An 18,254-nucleotide genomic window follows, 5' to 3' on the forward strand; every position below is an offset into this window, starting at 1 on the left:
ACAGAGCAAGCAGGGGGAGAATATCAGTGCTGTACATTGTACCATTAATATATGATCTGCGTCTGTTATTTCCACTGACCAGTTTCTATTCACTTGATTATCCCGTACATCCTATAGGTTCTAGATGTCCTACCCTGTTTTTTGAGTGAGCACTGGTTTTGAGTTGGTATGAAGATTATCACAGCAGAACCCACAAAGTTTCTGCAAGTGATGGATAACCCATATCCCTGACAAATGCTCTCCTTCCTTCCTTCCTTCCTTCCTCCCTTCCTTCCTTCCTTCCTTCCTTCCTTCTTTCCTCCCTCCCTCCCTCCCTTCCTTCCTTCTTTCCTTCTTTCCTCCCTCCTTCCCTCCCTCTTTCTTTCTTTTTCCTTTCTTTCTTTCTTTCTTTCTTTCTTTCTTTCTTTCTTTCTTTCTTTCTTTCTTTCTTTCTTTCTTTCTTTCTTTCTTTCTTTTCCTGGGAAACATTTCTTCTTTCTGGATCTACAACTGAAGAAGGTATAGTTAAGAAGATGATGAATCTAATTTTAAAAGTTTTGTGTAAGGTAGTTTTTCTTGGTACTGCATGAATTCCTCAAGGGAGTACTACCCTGCTGCTTTTCTAGCATGCACTGGCCTTACCAGCTGTCCTTTAGTCCTTTGGGAGGATCTCTTTAGGAGATTCCTATAAGGACTTGGATGGTTTCCTCAACTGTAGGGTCAACTAGTTCAAAGACATCTCATGTAATCCTCTAGTTCCTCTGTATAAGCTATACTGACTCTTTTCATATAGAATAGTCAAAATTCCAAAAAGTCTCAGGATATTCCTTATTTCACTTTGAAAACTGGTGACTCAGCCAGGACCAGAACTCACTGCTCTGGCTCATGTTCCGTGAGCTTCCACGGGGAAGATGCCTGGGTTCCTAGGTACTAGCTTTTCTACTTCCTGTGTATATGACCTGGGCAACTCATTTTACTTACTTGTCTCAAAAGTTTTTCTTTAAAAATGAAACTCAACATATGTGTGAGGGTGCTGTGAGCATGGCATTTGATAGCATATAAAGTTTCTAGAGCAGTTACCAGAATGCAGTAGACTCTACAAATATGATACCTATTAAAATTAATCAAAGCTGTTATAAAATAACACATTTTATAGTGCTAAGGAATAGAACCCTGGGGCTCATATATATCAGGCAAGCACTCTATCACTAAGTTAAGCAATATGTTTCCTAACACACGTTTCTTTCTAACAACACAAGTTCCTGCCATGTCATTTGTGTTGTGTTTTCATTTTGATTTAATTCCTGGAAGTTAGAATTCTTTCCTCATTTCTTCTTCATCCTGTTGGTCATTCACTAAAGTGCTATTTAATATACATGAGGTTGTGTAAATATTACTGGTATTTTGCTGTTGAATTCGAGCTTTAGTGCATTGTAGTCATAGGCTTTACGGAGTTATTTATTTTTCCTTTATTCTTTAAGATCTGTTTTGTTCCCCAGTTTGTGGTCTATTTTGGGGAAGCTTCCATGGGTTGTTGAATAAAGTGTATATTTTTTGGCATTTGTATAGAATATTCCGTAGCAGGCTGTTAGGCCTATTTGATGCATGATGTTACTGAATTCTGGTGTGTGTCTGTTTATATTTTGTCTTATGTTCTGTCTATTGGAGGAAATGAGGAAATAGTAAATAAGTTATCTACTATTCCTGAGTTGCAGTTAATCTTTGTTTCCACGTACAGTACTCATCTTTTTATGAAACTGTACACAATAGTTTGCTACATATGTGCTATCTTTTTGTTTAATTGTTCCCTTGATTAAAATGAAGTATCTTCTTGTCATATATTTTTTGAGATTATAATATAATTATATTATCTCCGCTTTCCCTAGCCTTCCCTAACCCCCTCATGTATCCTGCCTTGCTCTCATTCAAATTCAGGGCCCATTTTTCTTTAATTGTTACATTTTATATACAAATGTATGTTTATATATATAATGCATATATAAATATATAAAAACATTTATTTATTTCTAAGCATATAACTAGAACTTTTTCAGTCTGTATGTTACTTTTACGTATCTGATTCCAGGATGCTTATTTGCTATTGGATAATCCACTGGGGAGCTCTTCCTTTTTTTTTTTTTTATTTATTCATTTATTATATATAAGTACACTGTAGCTGTCTTCAGATACACCATAAGAGGGCATCGGATATCTTTACAGATGGTTGTGAGCCACCATGTGGTTGCTGGGAATTGAACTCATGACCTCTGGAAGAGCAGTCGGGTGCTCTTAACCACTGAACCATCTCTCCAGCCCTGGGGAGCTCTTCCTTGAGGAGCATCATTTCTCCCCTTCTCGGCATCTCTTCACTGCCTATAGTTTGTTGTTTAGGGTTAAAGAATTGTGAGCTTTCCCCCATTCATGTTGCATGTCTATTGGTGTCCTCCTTGTTCAGGTCATGTTTCTGCAGCCATGTTTGTGAGACTTCATGCGAGAGTAACTTTTATTCTCCTAATGTAATTGTCATTTCTAGACTTACTGTCTCGGTCTGCTAATCTAGGCCTAGTCCTGGAAGCTTCTAGCCTCTGTACAATCTTATCTAGGTCTAGAATGTTTTCAGCCTCTGAGACTTACCTGATTAGATTCACCCTTTCTTGTTCTTTCTGAGCTCTGGTTGGCTGGTTCAATCCAACTGTTCTTGCTCAAACTCCTCTTAAAGCTGACTTATTCAATCAGGCTTCTCTCAGCTTCGGACTGAGTCTGCTTGGGCTCATACTGTTTCTGACAATCTGTTCTCATCTGCCTCCCTCTCATTCTCTAGTTCATTCTGTCTTGCTCAATATGTAGCTTGTGCTAAAGTGAGCCATACCACAACTAGAAACAGGATTTTCCAGGAAACAACACAATCTCGGAGTTCACAGTGTGATCAAATATCCTGCAACAACTTTGTGTTTGTAGCTCCTTTAACATTTCTAGAAGACACAATTTGACAGTCCTATTCCTTTGGTTCTTGCCACCTTCTCCCCCAAATTATCTGCAATGATCCCTGAGCCTTCAGTGCAGGAGTTGTGTTGTAGATAGGACTGGGCTCCACATCTTGAAATTTCATCAGTTGTGATGAAATTTCATCAGTTGTGATTTTCTGTAAATGCTTTGTCTGTTGCAAAGAGAAAGTTCCTTGATGAATGATGGCAACTGCACTTATGTGTATAAGGATAACTATTTAGAATGTAGTTAAGGATTATGCTCCTCCAATAACCATGTCTTCACTAGCATGGACTAGTTCAATATTTCCAGTATCACAAGAAACAAGAGGCATGTTTTCCCTCTTGTTGAGTGGCTCCTAAGTCCAATTAGAGAGGTATTGGTTACTACTAAGTTGTACATGCCACTATTGCAACCTTAGGGTTATTGTGTCCTGCTGATTGTTGTGATTCATAAGCATTATAGCTGGGTAGGACTGTTGGTGTTCCCTCCTTTGGAACCATGAAAACTAGTCAAGGGAGGATGCTTTCAGGTCATATTCAGCTTGGATCCCCTAGGTCAAGTGCCCAACTTTTATTGTGTCTTAAGCATTAAGGAGCTACCTTCTACCTCTGGTGTGTGTGTGTGGTAACTAAGGGCAACAGAAATAGCCTCTCATGTTTTAGGGGAATCTCTTGGAAAACCTTGATCAACAACTCTAAAGAGGGTTTATCATCCTTGGTATGGGGTTTTTGTTGGTCTATGGTTTTGGGGGTAGCATTGTCAGCCCAGATGGGAAAATTTCATTTAAAGTATTTATGTATATATTTATACAGATTTATCTGCATTATAGGTATTTTATATAAATAGTAATATGATTTTTATGACTTTTTTAGAATCCTTATTGTTATTTCACTGACTCTTCTTTTTTCCTCTCTCTTCCTCCCAGTTTTTCTGCTTTCCCTTCAGATCCCTTTGTATCCTGCTTTTGTACTCTCTATTGCTTCCAATTTGCAATATTTGCCTTTTTACTTTCCTGATATGGTTTTTTGCATGAGAGGGTTCCCATGGACTCATCATATACTTGAATGTCTAGTCCCTAGTTGATAGAGAGTTTAGTGAAGGATTATGAAGTGTGACCTTGTTGGAGGAGGTGTGTCACTGGGGGTGGGTTTCAGGTTTCAAAAACTCAATCCAGGTCTAGTCATAGTCTCTGTCTCCTTCTTGGTCTCTCTCTCTCTCTCTCTCTCTCTCTCTCTCCTCTCTCTCTCTCCTCTCTCCCTCTCTCCCTCCCTCTCTCCTCTCCTCTACCTCTCCCTCCCCTCTCTCCTCCCCCACCTCTCTTTCCCTGATGCCAGTTGATCTGGATTTGAAATTCTTAGCTACTCCTCCAGTGCCTGTCTGTTTTTTGCCATCATAATAATGGACTAACCTTCTGAAACTGTAAGCAATCTCCCAATTAAATGCATCCTTTTACGAGAGTTGCTGTAGTCAATCTAAATGAAATTACCAAACAACAGGGGTCTCAGAGCCCCAACTAGATGACTCTTGTCACTAAATGAAGCTTCCAGTACCGGGAATTAGTTATATTTAGTTGATTTGCTGACCAAAGAGGTCCCATGGGAACTGCCAAACAAACAACCCAGGCTGTTGCCGAGGCTGCAGAATGTTCTTTACAAACTGACAACAAGGCCATATTGCTGAAGACAATGCCTAGACAACTCATGAAATATGGAGAAGGTGAGTGTAGTTCCTACCTAGAGCCTTCATCCCATGGGCTAGTGTTCCTGGTACAAAAAGTAATTCTGCATGCTACCAACAGAGAAACATGAACACCAACCTAGATATAAACCCACCAATCTATAATGCTGTTCTACCCGCAATATATTCTAGTGTGACAGTGGCACAAAGCTTGTGAGAGTAACCAGCCAATAACCAACTCGACTTAAGGCGCACTGCATGTGATAGAACTCATACTTATTGCTGCTCAGCTAGTGAAGAACTTAAGACAACCAGGAACCCAGGCTAAAATGAAATACTGCCCTTCTAAAGGAATGTAACAATAAAATAAGTCCTAATGACCTCCTGTTATATTCATACATCAGTGTTCTGCTCATCTAACATCAGAGAAGCTTCCTCCTACTGTAGATGGGAACAAGAGCAGGGACCCACAGCCAAACATGCAAAGAGTGAGAGACTTTGGGGGCATTCAGCTCTAAACAGGATGTCTCCATCAAATCCCTCCTCTCAGCACTCGGGGAACCCAGTGGACAGAAAGAGTGTAAGAACCGGAAGAGATGGAGGCCACCAGGAAGCAAAGCCTTGTAAACACGAAAGGACCGTTGCACATATGAACTGACAGAGACTGAGGCAGCATGCTCTATTTGCTTCAGTGTATCATTTTGGCATTTTGTTGAATACTAAATTCAACTCTAGTTATGTATAGTTATGGCTATAGTTATGTGTACTTATGTTCAGGTCTTCATTTTGTACCAGTGGTATATATGTCTATTTTGTGATACTACCATGTAGTTTTTGAAAATTATTATTATTGTTTTGACTCTGATACTGATATATTGAGATCTGGAGTGGTAATCACCCCCCAGCATTCCTCATGATTGTTTTGGTTACCATTCTATTTGTAAGGCTTTCCCTCGAGTTTCCTAGTTATGTTGTTGAATTTTCAAATTCCCTTTTCATATCATCTTGAGTGCTCTTCAGTCTTTCTCTATTGAATTGCATTTTCAAATCCTGCATTGTCCTTGTCATCTTATTCAGCCCTATGTTCTTTTTCAGTTAATTCTCTTTAAGTTCACTGAGCTATTTGTCTCTCTTTTCTAAAAACTCCTTGAATTCTTCATTGAAGTTTATGATTATTAAATTCTGTATCTCGGAATTAACCTAAGTAATTGTTCTTACATACTGTTTTTGCACTGAGAACTGGTACATGGACTTCTTGTGTTTGATGTGGACAAAGCACATTTGGCACACCATCCAGTATAAGCTGGCAGTTAATGCAGGTGGGTCTCACCAACCTGGAGCCAGTCCCTGGTTGTGGGCCCTGAGTTAGGTCTATTAACTGAGGTAAGTTCAGGCAGGATAGGATCAGGCATACTTACCCAGCTAGGCTAGAACATAGGATGTATGGGCGTGTCTAACCCTGACATATGGATCTGGAACAAGTATTCATAGAGGCAAGTGGAACTGGAAGCGTTGTGCCCAGCAAAACCTAGGTATGTCACCTGGGTTTTACAGCACACAGACGGGTAATGAATCCCTGGCAGGGGAGGATCTTGGGGCCTGTTGGTCCTAAAATGATAAAGAGGGCCAGGTGAAAGTCATCAGGTGAGTTCTAAAAAGGAGGAAAAGGGGCAAGGTGAAAGTAATGATCCTTGGCAAGTAGCTACGGACTGAGTTGGGAGGGGCTGTGCCAGGGAATGCACATAGGTTACTTGTGTCATCCCTCTATATAGGTTGGCTACAGAGTTCCTGAGAGTGACAGCTTCAGGGTCTTATGGGTCTAAGGGGAGAAAGAAGGGTCAAGAGAAGGTCAAAATCCCAGAATAGCTTCCACAATTCAACCAGGGTTGGGAAGGACTGTGCTTGTGTACACAGGGATGTCACCTGTACCTCTGCCTCAAGTGGGCGGGCTTGAGGGTGCCTGGCAGTGAACATTCCACAGTTTCATGAGTCTCAAAGGGAGGAAGACTATCTAGGAGAAGGCCCATTGTTGCTATCTTTATTTAATTGATTACAGACTAGGAAGACTTTTCCTGGCTTAATAATAGGCATTATTTAAATTACACTTATAAGATGACATATGCTAATGAAGCTATTTTAACTTAAGTAACTGGTAAAATGCCTTACAGCATACATATACCACCTGTTGTAAGCTCTTTGTAACAAATTCTGGACACCATTGTGGTGAAGGGGATAACCATGACTGAACTATTGGGCAGAGAGGGACGTATGCTATCATTTGTTGACCGCTCAGCATGTGCCACATAGCTTGGGAACTGACCGGTGTTAATGCATTTAATCATTACCACATGACATATGAAGTATGCTGTGTTATTTCCACATTAGGACTGAGTAAGTCAAAGCTTAGGGAAGTAAGGTAGTCAGAAAATCTCACTTGATATTTAAAAATGTAAATGTCCCCTTTCAGCTTAGGACGAAGGACTTCACCCCAACATGTCATCTGCTGGGTGTTGATCTCTTCCAAAAATCCCTAGATTCATCTAGGACCCCTCTCCCTCTTTCAATGCTAATCTGTCTTTAGTTCTTCCTTTAATGTGTTGTGTCCTTCTGCTTTAGGGCCTTTATTCATTCATACTCACAACCTGAACTGCCTTCACTTCTCTCTCTGTACCCACTGACAAAGGACAAGTATTCAATAAATACTTATTGGATGTGTGTGTGTGTGTGTGTGTGTGTGTGTGTGTGTGTGTGTGTGCGCGCGCGCGCGTGTGTGTGCATGCGCGCGCGCACATACAAGTTACTTACTGAATATTTATCAAATATAGTTAAATGTGAAATTGATTGTTATTATTATCCAAGGGTCAAAATATAGTAAAGGGCAGAACCAGCATGTGTCCCCAGGTCTGAGCTTAACATACATATTCTTTCATGATGTGTCTCTGCCTGCAGAAATAGGTTGTTGACGGAAAAGATCAATGACCCCCATTTGAAGGCTGAGTTCAAGGCTCCGGAGTCTGAGGAGAGGCACCTAAAAGAATACTCACTCCACTGGCTACATGAATCAAAATAAGATGCCACTCTGAATATCAGTTTCTCTCTAAAATTGCGGTAGAAATAGACAGTTCCAGGTATTCTGCACGTAATCTTGAAGAGGTTGAGAATAGAAATCTAAACAAAAAGGGGTCTAAATAAACAATTTTCCAATAAAACTAAATATTGTTCTCCTGTAAGGCAGGTCAGCAGCTATATTAAGAATTCTACATATGCCAGGTAACTTGTCTCAAAGGTAGTGGAGTGGAGTGTGTAATGTGCAGGTTTTGTAGTTACTTTTGCAACATTATGCCAATGTTCCCTACATAAGCAACACAAGGGGAAATTTTTATATTAGCCAGCTGTGCTGAATAAGAGCAATTAGCCACAAATTTAAAGTTAAATTCATTAAAATTAAATACAAAATTTAACTTAGCCCATTACTTATAATTGCCACATTTCATGTGCATTGCTTGTCTCTGAATGTGAGAGGAAGGGTTAAAAAAATGACTCAGAAGGAAAATCCTAATTCTGCTTTCCATTTCTTTCTTCCTCCACTCTCCATTCTCCCTATTGGCCTGTTTCCTACCCTTGAGAAATTTCAGGAACAAGACTCTGCAGATGGAAAAGATCAAGGCCCGTTTGAAGGCTGAGTTCGAGGCTCTGGAGTCTGAAGAGAGGCACCTAAAAGAATACAAACAGGAGATGGACCTCCTGCTACAGGAGAAGATGGCTCATGTGGAGGAACTCAGACTGATCCATGCTGATATCAATGTGGTATGTGGCTAGTAGATGTCTGGGCCCATTAAGGATGAGGCAGGAGAGAATCTTGTTACTTTTCGTTTACATGTGACTGTGGCCACTTCAGAGGAGAAGGTATACAGCCACTGTGATGTAGAAAACTCCCAGGAGTTCTGAGGTCAGCTAACAATGGACAAGTCCTTGATTTCTAAGTACCATATTTTCTCCCTGTGTTATGAAATAGGCTAGTTGACCTTCAAGCCTTCATCCAGATCTGGTATGTTCACACTCTGGAAGACATCAACTTAAGAAGTAGCCAAGGAAAGGTGGACGAGATTCCTACCTCTTGAGGATAACTTAAAATTCTTAAAAACATCCAACTAGACCAAAACAAATCATCCCCGTCTGTTTACTGAAGTGGGACTCCCTTTATACTGCCATTTGGAAACTCTTGGATTATTTGGGAATTAATTTCTGAGTTGAAAACTTCCCTCCTTTGGAATTATTCATGAAGAATCTGGGCTTCGCTACTGATTATTCCTTTATCAAGAAGTGGAAAGTTTTTACCTGTCAGTTAGGTCCTTTCTGAATCCTTAGAGCCTATAATACAGTATCTTTTTTCTTTTTTAAATTCAATTGATGAGTTTAGTTTCCTATTCCTGGGAAATTCACTTGTAAATTGTTCATTTCAGAATATTGTCATGTCTATATTATTTTTGAAATATTATATATATGTATGTATATATATGATTTATGTAATAGACCCTTGGGGTTTAATGTGTTAGCATAAGCTTCTGGGTCTCCTGTGGGGACTGTAAACTTTGCTGCAAGCTAACTGATGATATAGAACCAATAGAATGAATAATGTGTTTTCAGCAGAGGAGCTGAGTTCCAGACCAATATATCTCAGACTAGAGCACCAGGGCCAGCTAGAGAGCCTATTAGAACACAAAACATTGTTTTACTCCAGAGTTTCTAGTTAAATGTTATGAATTTAAAGAGGGCTTGAGAATTTAAAATTTTTAATTCCTAAATGTCAATGCTGCAGCTGCAGCTGCGCGCGCGCGCGCGCGCGCGCGTGTGTGTGTGTGTGTGTGTGTGTGTGTGTGTGTGTGTGTGTGTGTGTGTGAGACAGGGCAGGGGACAGGGTGGTGGGGTAAGAGTGTGGCAACCACATTTTGAAAACAATTGATCTAGGGAAAAGAAGTGTAACTTGCCTGAAAGACACAAGTCTTCAATTTTTGTGTCGATTTTTTCCCTAAATAGTATTTTCCTGAATAAATCCTTTATTCTCTGAGCTTCATTCAGCTCACTAACCTCTAAAAGTAATGTGAGGTGAACTAAATGACCTTTAAAGGCAAGTCCAGCTATGGGATATTACTAATTTGAGTAATTTAACTAACATTTTATGAACTTTTAGTCTATTAATTCCATGTTCAGAGCTTTGTGTGACTTTGATCATTGAATCTTTACTAAGACTACATGGCATATGCACGATTAAACCTTCACTATTATAGTGATGAAGAAATTGAGGCTCCATCAGTCACTTAGAAAAGACATAGAGAACTTGAACATAGACTGATCTCCCTCTGGAGTCTATCCATTCAGTTATAAAGCCTCTTGAGAACATTGGGCTCTTTTCTGTTTCTACCCTTCTCTATTTTCTAGATGGAAAACACCATTAAACAGTCTGAAAATGACTTAAACAAGCTGCTAGAGTCAACCCGGAGGCTTCATGATGAATATAAACCACTGAAAGAACACGTGGATGCCCTGCGCATGACGTTGGGCCTGCAAAGGCTTCCTGACTTATGTGAAGAGGAAGAGAAACTCTCCTTGGAGTAAGCTGTCTACTCTCTGACCCCCAAAATAACAGTGTAGCAGAAAGGAGGGCATGGATAGATACATAAAGCCCAGCCTGAAAGTTGGAGTGAATAGTCCTATTCTTAGGTCTGTCAGTGGCTAATTCCTTACATGACAAGGCAACCTGGGCAAGTCTCTATGCTGACATGTTACATAAGAAGAATGAGATGAAGATTAATAGGTGATTTATAAAAATACTTTGTGCAATTTTTGGCAATGTAAGAGTTTTACTTATGCACTGGCACGATGGCTCGGGGAGAAAAAGGGCTTTCCACAAAGCCTGGGGACCTGAGTTCTGTTGCTGGGACTCATGTGGTATAAGCAGGGAATGACCTCCTGCAGGCTGTCCTGTGACTTCTACATGTATGTGGTAGGGTCACGTGCTTATCTACACACACACGCGCGCGCACACACACACACACACACACACACATACACACAAATAAATAAATAACTTTAATTTAACATTTAGGTTAATTACTTATGAATTTTAAGAGACCAATTTCCAAGTTAGACCTGTACAGAAACCTTTGAAAACATGAAGTGATATACTTTCATGTACTCTCCTGGACCTAGCCTGTTCTTTAATCTCAAGACTTGGAGTTAAACATTAGGCCCATTTTAGAGTGGGGAAAAGAGGGAGGGAGGGAGGGAGAGAGAGATCCACCCAACAGAAAGAAGTATATCGTAAAGGTAGACCACGTTGCCTGTTAAAACAGTGAGCTTCTTGTTCCTAGAATGGTATAAATATAGGACTACAAATGCATAATAAGAATATTGCAAATGGCCATCAAATAGAGAATAGGTCTAAATCTCTTGCTAGCCCTGACAGGTTTTTTTTTGATCATCTGCATCTAGCAGAGTTAAGAAGCACCTTTCTAGAGAGGGTCCTGGTACAATTTTTGGTTTCTTAGCATAGAATATAAAAGGAGAAAGGTTCTTCTTGCTTTTAGAATGATCCAGCCAATGTACTTCTTCCCCAAAGTTACTTCGAGAAGCAGAAAGCAGAATGGCAGACAGAACCTCAAGAACCCCCCATACCCGAATCCCTTGCCGCTGCAGCTGCTGCCGCTCAACAACTCCAAGTGGCCAGGAAGCAGGACACGCGGCAGACAGCCACCTTCAGGCAGCAGCCTCCGCCTATGAAGGTGAGTAAGCTTGATTGGGCCATGGAGAAATAATAATAATAGGAGGCTAATGATATGCTGGAATTGTGGCCTTATTTATTTTAGATCTTACTTCAAAATAATGTAAGTATTTGCAAAGAATTATATTACACAGTTTACAAAATTGACTGGGGCACAGAGAATGGGGTGCTATGACGAATACGTGTTTCTTTTATTGCTAAATATTCCCAGAGAGATTAGAATACAGCTTGCCAGACTCAGTCAAAATACAATTTTCTAAAGCTTAGGAAGATAACTTTTATACAAATATATAGTGAACATATCTCATTTGCCAGGGATCCAGCAGAATCAAAAGGCAGGTTCTAAATACATTTGATATACAGATGTTTACATGGTTGGAAACAAATGCTGAGATAAATTTGGAAATTTGTATACAGTAATTATATTTTATAGAAACATAAATATGTATGACCTTCATGATCACCCTTTTCTTCAAAATTAGTTTGCATTTCTACTAGGCAAAACCTGTTTGTGGGTAACCAATGCAACATCACAGAATCAGATCAATAGTAAATAGTCAAGCAGACATTCTACTAGAGTGCTTGCCCCATAGACCGTAACCTACAAGTAGAGTCTGACTTGCTCTGTGCTTTCATTGAAGACTTATTGGCACACACATAGGCCAGGTGACCTGTGCAATGTACTTAACATAAAATAAAGTTGAGTATTGCAACAGAGCACTTAATGTGAAAAACTAACACAATTATGAGCCCTTACATGACTCAGGATGTAAAAGCATTTACCATGTAAACCTGATGGTCTGAGTTTGATCCCCAAATTCCATGGTGGAAGGAAAGAACTAACTCCCAAAATTTATTCTAGTAGAGAACAAAAAAGTTGCCCCCAGTCACCCACACATGTTCTGTGGCATTTGCACACACACACACACACACACACACACACACATACACACACACACACACACACACGCATACACAAGATGGTGGAGGGAGGCAGAAAGGGAGAGAAGGATTTTTAATTAAAAATATTTCTAAAGTTTAAATATTCACTTTCTTAGTTATTATAGAAAATTCTTGCCTATTCACCCGATCCAAGAAAATCAATAGTGCAAGGGTGAGCCTGTTAGAGATAATGTTCTATATAATACTGCCTAGATATGTAGTTCTTAATTTTATTTCCAAGTTTTACATAAATTTTCCTGCACTCCTGTCTGTGCTATATCCTTTACTCCTAAGTTCTGTGGCCATCAAGAACGCTGATCTCTACTTAAACCTTATGATTTCTGGTCCCATGAGTATCAGCCATCTGAACCATTGCTTAGAAGAATCTGACTACTGACTTTATTTATCCTGTCTTCCCCCACCAGGCCTGTTTGTCATGCCACCAACAGATTCATCGAAATGCGCCTATATGTCCTCTTTGCAAAGCCAAGAGTCGGTCACGGAACCCCAAAAAGCCAAAACGGAAGCAAGATGAATGAAGAGCAGGTGAAGGGGTAGACCTCTGTTGGTCATAAACCCTCTCTTTGGTCAGAGTGATAAATGTTCTGATTTTTTTTAATATCCCTTCCTTATCCCTACTGAGTCTTCTATTTAATTTGTTGGAAGAATAACCCCTTACTCTTTGCTCTTATTTCTTTCTGTTCTTGGAATTTGTGGTTAAGAACAGCTGTGCTTTGGGTGCTAATCACTGGCTCATGACCCTCTCTCTTCCATTCCCATTTCTTTTACTGCCCCAGTTTGGAACTGAATGAGGGGTAAAAGGCCCTAGTTGATTCTCCCTTTTGTTCTTGAGGACTGGAGCCTACTGAGCTGTAGGTATAAGGACTGGAGGAGCTCCATGTCTTACTTTGGGAAAAGGCTTCAGTGACTTCCTTCCCTCTATTTTTGCTTTAGGTTCTGAAGGGACAACAACTTTATTTTTGATGAGCTTCCCAATGGGCTGAATGCATATATCTCCCCCAATATTCAAGTCATCATTAAAATCCAGAGGTAACTTAGATGAGTGTTCATTTTATATAAAATTGTGAGGCCCTTGTGTTAATCTATAGTTCCAAGTCTTCCAGTTATACCGAAGTTCTTACATACCAGACAGGGCATCTTTGGAATTGCAAGAACTGTGGGTCTTTCCCCATACTGCTAATCTTTGCAAACCAGTAGACATTTCCTATAGTGAAATTAAGGACCAAGGCTCATGCTACAAGAGTCACCTGATTCACTGCCTAAAATACTAGGTCTTATTGCTGTGGTATAGGAATTATCTTGGACTGAGGAACCCTAAGCTGACTTTAGCTTTGGATTTTGTTCAAAAACATTACTCTAATACCTGCCCAATGGGCTATCATTGTGAGGATAGAAAGGGCTACAGTGTTACATGAATGCCAATCATTGTATACATGTAAGTGGGTAGGACTTTTGCTTTTATATTCTTTCCTCCTTTTGTCTTCTGTGAGGTAGCTTCAGGTTAGGACAGTTGGTCACTCCTTTTCTGTGGGTTATATTGGTGACCTTTTATTTTCCCCAAAGAAAAGACACTTCAGCTCTTCAAGCCCCACAGCTCATTCATTCCTTGATCAAAGCTAAGCCTCCTAGTCATGTCTTAGATCTACAGGATAAAAATCTAGGGCTGATTGATGAAAAAGAATTAGGCTCCAGGTCTCTATCCTGGCTGGGGAGAACAGGAGAGATTTATCCTATTTTTCTTTTTAACTTTTTGGTTTGTGTTACCATATTATATGTTCAAAACATCAATGATTTCTCTGCCCTTTGAAAGTAAAACTGTTATGTTTCCATAAATCCTTTTAAATAAATGTTCATTTGTTGGAATAAATGCTAATTGGGTGCATTCTGTGTACTGGACGATGACAATGACAACAACAACAATAATAATACAAAGGGGAGAATGAGGAAAACTGAGTGGGCTACAGAGATGTGACCAGGAGCTGGGATCACTGTGGTAGGGAGGGATTGATAATAGCCAGAGCATTGGAACCTGCAGTGGCTCTAGTGGAAATGCAGGCCAAGAGCAGGACCCCAGTGCCGAGACTCACTATGGTTTTCTTAGCATGACTAGTTAAACAGGGAGAATTGTATCCCTGCACTGCCCTAAGGAATGAAAAAAACATAGGAATATGGTAAAAGGAGTCAGACAGATATGTACGCCATTGTTAAAAATCAATTTAACCTCCTTCTGTGTAATGTTAATAGAACGAACAATCGATTTTGGTGGTGAAGTGACAGGCTTGTTCACAACAGCTACTGCTTTGCAGGGCTAAATTAGGAACAAATACAGCTTTTCAATGAAAAAACATATCAATGCTAATTAAAAATTCACTTCTACATTGAACAAAATCAATGGCCACAGGGTTTACTTTTCGCAGTCTTAACAGCTGGAGTTGTCTTTATGAGGTTCTACCTTGTTTACTCGATTTTCCCCCAAATCATCAAAGTGTTTAGAGCTAAACCACTACATGCTGGTTTCTTTAAAACCAACAAACACATACTTGGTGATATAAATATAACAAAATGAAGAAGTTTTGAAATTGGCATAATTTTTTTTGGATGTAGGTGGTTATGGACAATGGACACAAATGCTGTGGTCCGAATGCTTGTGTTTTCATAAATCTCATATGTCAAAGTTCAGATTTCTAGGACCACAGTGCTTATTAGGCAGTGGGATACCCGAGAATAATAAATAATAATAATAAACATAAGTTTAACAAAAGGATCTGAGATAAATCCCTTGCTCTTTTCTACTGCACAGGCTATAACACGAAGCCAGCCATGACTAGTCACTCCTCATTGGTTATTTTGATACAGCATCTTGAGCAGACTACCACAGTGTGCTATAGACTAAATTTGTTCTTATTTAATATGTATTTCATTCTTGGGATCACACTTCTCAATATCTTTGACTGCTCACTTTATCAATAAGATGCATATAATCACATGGTACTATAGGTGTTGAACCACTGCATCTAAGTAGAAGTGCTTCACCAAGTCCCCTATAACATTGAGTGCACTTTCCTCCATATCGACATCTACCTTCAAGCTTTGTTGAAGTTACAGTGATTTGGGACCGAGGGATGAGCCAGCTAGTTGAGGCAGTGATTTGAAGAACTTGGAGATTTGAACATAGAAAAATAGTGGCCTCTGATACACTTGGCTGTATAGCAAGATGTTAGAAATCTCTTAAGATAGTTCCCTATCATAGCACCAACAACTAAGCTAGAGAGTACAAAAGACTCAAACCAGCTTGTAGGGGAGAACACATATCTTCCATTTCAGATTGTATGTTTGTATAGTGCTGAATTTTCTGGTGTGGACTTCTCAAGATTTTCCCTAGAGGTTTGCTTGCAGCTATCTTACTAGGTACTTCCTCTTCCCCCACCACAACCCAGAGACAGTCACTATTTGAACTTCATGTGAATGTTATAATGCCAGTGTCCAAAATACAGAGTGCCCTGGGCTTTGTATACTGTTACATTGCAGAGACTCTGAATGGCATCCTCCATTCCCTCTGACATGCAGCAACTCCATCAAGGTCTCAGAACTGCATGATGTCCAGCATCCGTAACTGGCCATCTTTCTTTGTATTCCATGTATGTCAGTTTCTGGCAATGGTTGTGTTCTTGTACTTCTACTCACAGCTTCTATCTTAGATGACTTTTCTCCATAGTTATCGTTTTGTTGTTCTCCAGTCTCTATTAGCCTACAAGAATCCTAAAGTCTTCCTCAGTTTTTACTCTGTCTCTCTGAGAATTGCTTTAATTTCCACTCATATCTCTATAATGAATACTTTTCCATCCAGGAAGCAAGTGCCAATGTCACCAATGTCCTCTCCTTCTCTTCCTCCCCCCACTCCCTTTTTAGAATCACCAGAGAACTTATCAGCAAAACTAAAACAAATTGGCAGATACAGGCATTGCACCATGATGATGTGAGTCATTGTGAAAAGTTCCCCACCCTCTCTGTACAATATGAGTAAGGAAGGATCTTTATTAAGTTAACATTGTTAATGGGAGAAGGAGGCAAGGTCACATCCCAATGAAGACAGCTGTTTCTCTACAACATGTGAGGTGTGGCAATCGTTTAATGAATAGGAGGTCAAGGGTTAGCTCAGACTGCAGCTTCAGGTCTCTGCTGCATCAGGAAATCTTGAGGTGATACCTGACAGTAACGCTGCTATTCTCTAGTTTGACTTTGATAGATTTTGAATGGAATATTTCAGAATGGAGTTATTCTGGATAAAGAGAACAACTGTTAGTAAGCTACTTTAATTTGGACTCAAGCTGAGGATATATGGTTTGGTTTGAACACCAAGCATATGGTAAAAATGAAGAAAAACTACTGGTTAATTTCTATGCTGTTAAAAAAGATTTTACTCAAGACATTAAGGGATTTCTCTTAGAGTCTTTGGACGTAGGAATACAAAATATTCCTAGAATAAAAGCACTTTGCAGAAATTCATCTATATATCAATGCCAGGCAAGTTTGCAAACAATGAAGCTAATGTTGATGTGTGAATACCAGAGTTTCTTTCTCTCTCAGGATACCATACAGTTGTCACTATGGGGCCTTTTGAATTTAAACATGAGTGTACCTAAAATAATGCTGACTGATTTTGAGCAGTTTCATACAGACGATGTCATAGTTGAAACTTTGTCCTTTTTTGGATGTCTATATTTCAAAACACTTCACTCAACAGATGTATCTGTTGGAGCCTGTATTGCAAATCTGAGAACATAGGTAAGAAAGAAAGAACCCTCCCTCCAGTTACATCAAAATAACCTGTGATTTACGTGTTCCTCTTCATACCGTTCTTATGAGCATCAGTGGACATAAATACACAAAACTGCTTTCCTGTTTTCTTGTTCTGTTCAATTTTATTTTTAAACCACACACTTTCTCCACAAGACCCATGGAAACTACATTGGATTGAAAATTGTACTTCTTCACTTCTCTCTGTTTCTGTGTTCTTTGTAAAACAAAATTTAATAGCCTCTCCCAAAGTATAGAATCCATTTCTCTTCCACTTCATAAAATTTGCCTGTTCTATTACATTAGCTAATGAATGAGGCAGAGTAGAGGTTAAGTCCATTTTATATTCAAGTTGGAAGAACTCTTGCCATTCTTCCTGATTATAAACAAACTTCCACTTCCATTTAGCCAACCATGCCTGCACTGACAGATGGTAAGAAGACACCACCAAGGGTCACCTACTGCTCTTGCTGACAGTCTAACAACTAAACACCGCATAAAACAGATCTCATGGACCGCCAATGCCTCTTCTTCTCTCCATATGAACATAGATATGTCAACTAGGACAGCAAAGATCAGCAAAACCACAAGACAGGTGAGTTTATTCCAACTACAGAAACAAGAATGACATTCACACTTCTTTAAGAAGTTTGCCACCCAAAGAAGTCAACTGACCATGGGAAATAAAGCCAGGAGATGAACTGTTTTTAAAGCAATAATAAATATGAGAGGTTAAAAAAACAAACTAGTTTATAGAGTCTGTATAGCAGAGTTTGTATCAGTAGATTTTACTTCAGGAAAGATTATCACAATTGATTATAACTCTGACACAAGACACAATGAGTAAGTTGTATTTCTCATTTAAATAACAAACATTAATTTTGTTTTTACCATAAGCATCTTTATAGTTATAAAGGGTCAAAGACTTTGAATATATACTATATTATATACATTATAATACTGAATAAATATTTTAAACATGACAATTTTATTGAAGTTCAGTTTTCTAACAGGGAAGATTTAGGTTTGGGAAAATACTAAAAAAAAATTAGAGAAGAAAAGGCCAGGT

At 39.3% G+C, this 18,254-nt stretch overlaps 1 protein-coding gene across 4 annotated transcripts in view; it reads left to right on the forward strand.

Moving 5' to 3' along the window:
• Zc4h2 (zinc finger C4H2-type containing) overlaps positions 1-18,254 on the forward strand; it is a 101,611-nt gene that overhangs the window by 6,927 nt on the left and 76,430 nt on the right. The window contains exons 2-5 of one of the 4 annotated variants that reach the window (XM_032898776.1): positions 8,280-8,451; positions 10,084-10,256; positions 11,264-11,426; positions 12,793-12,913. In XM_032898776.1, the coding sequence (XP_032754667.1) occupies positions 8,280-8,451; positions 10,084-10,256; positions 11,264-11,426; positions 12,793-12,906 (622 nt within the window). In that variant the 3' untranslated portion in view covers positions 12,907-12,913. Of the gene's footprint in view, positions 1-8,279; positions 8,452-10,083; positions 10,257-11,231; positions 11,427-12,792; positions 14,262-18,254 lie in introns of those variants that run through there. The other 3 variants (XM_032898775.1, XM_032898777.1, XM_032898778.1) reach the window with 3 other exon arrangements.

The sequence above is a fragment of the Rattus rattus genome, chromosome 3 (assembly GCF_011064425.1).
Source record: "Rattus rattus isolate New Zealand chromosome 3, Rrattus_CSIRO_v1, whole genome shotgun sequence".
NCBI classification, from domain to species: Eukaryota; Metazoa; Chordata; class Mammalia; order Rodentia; family Muridae; genus Rattus; species Rattus rattus.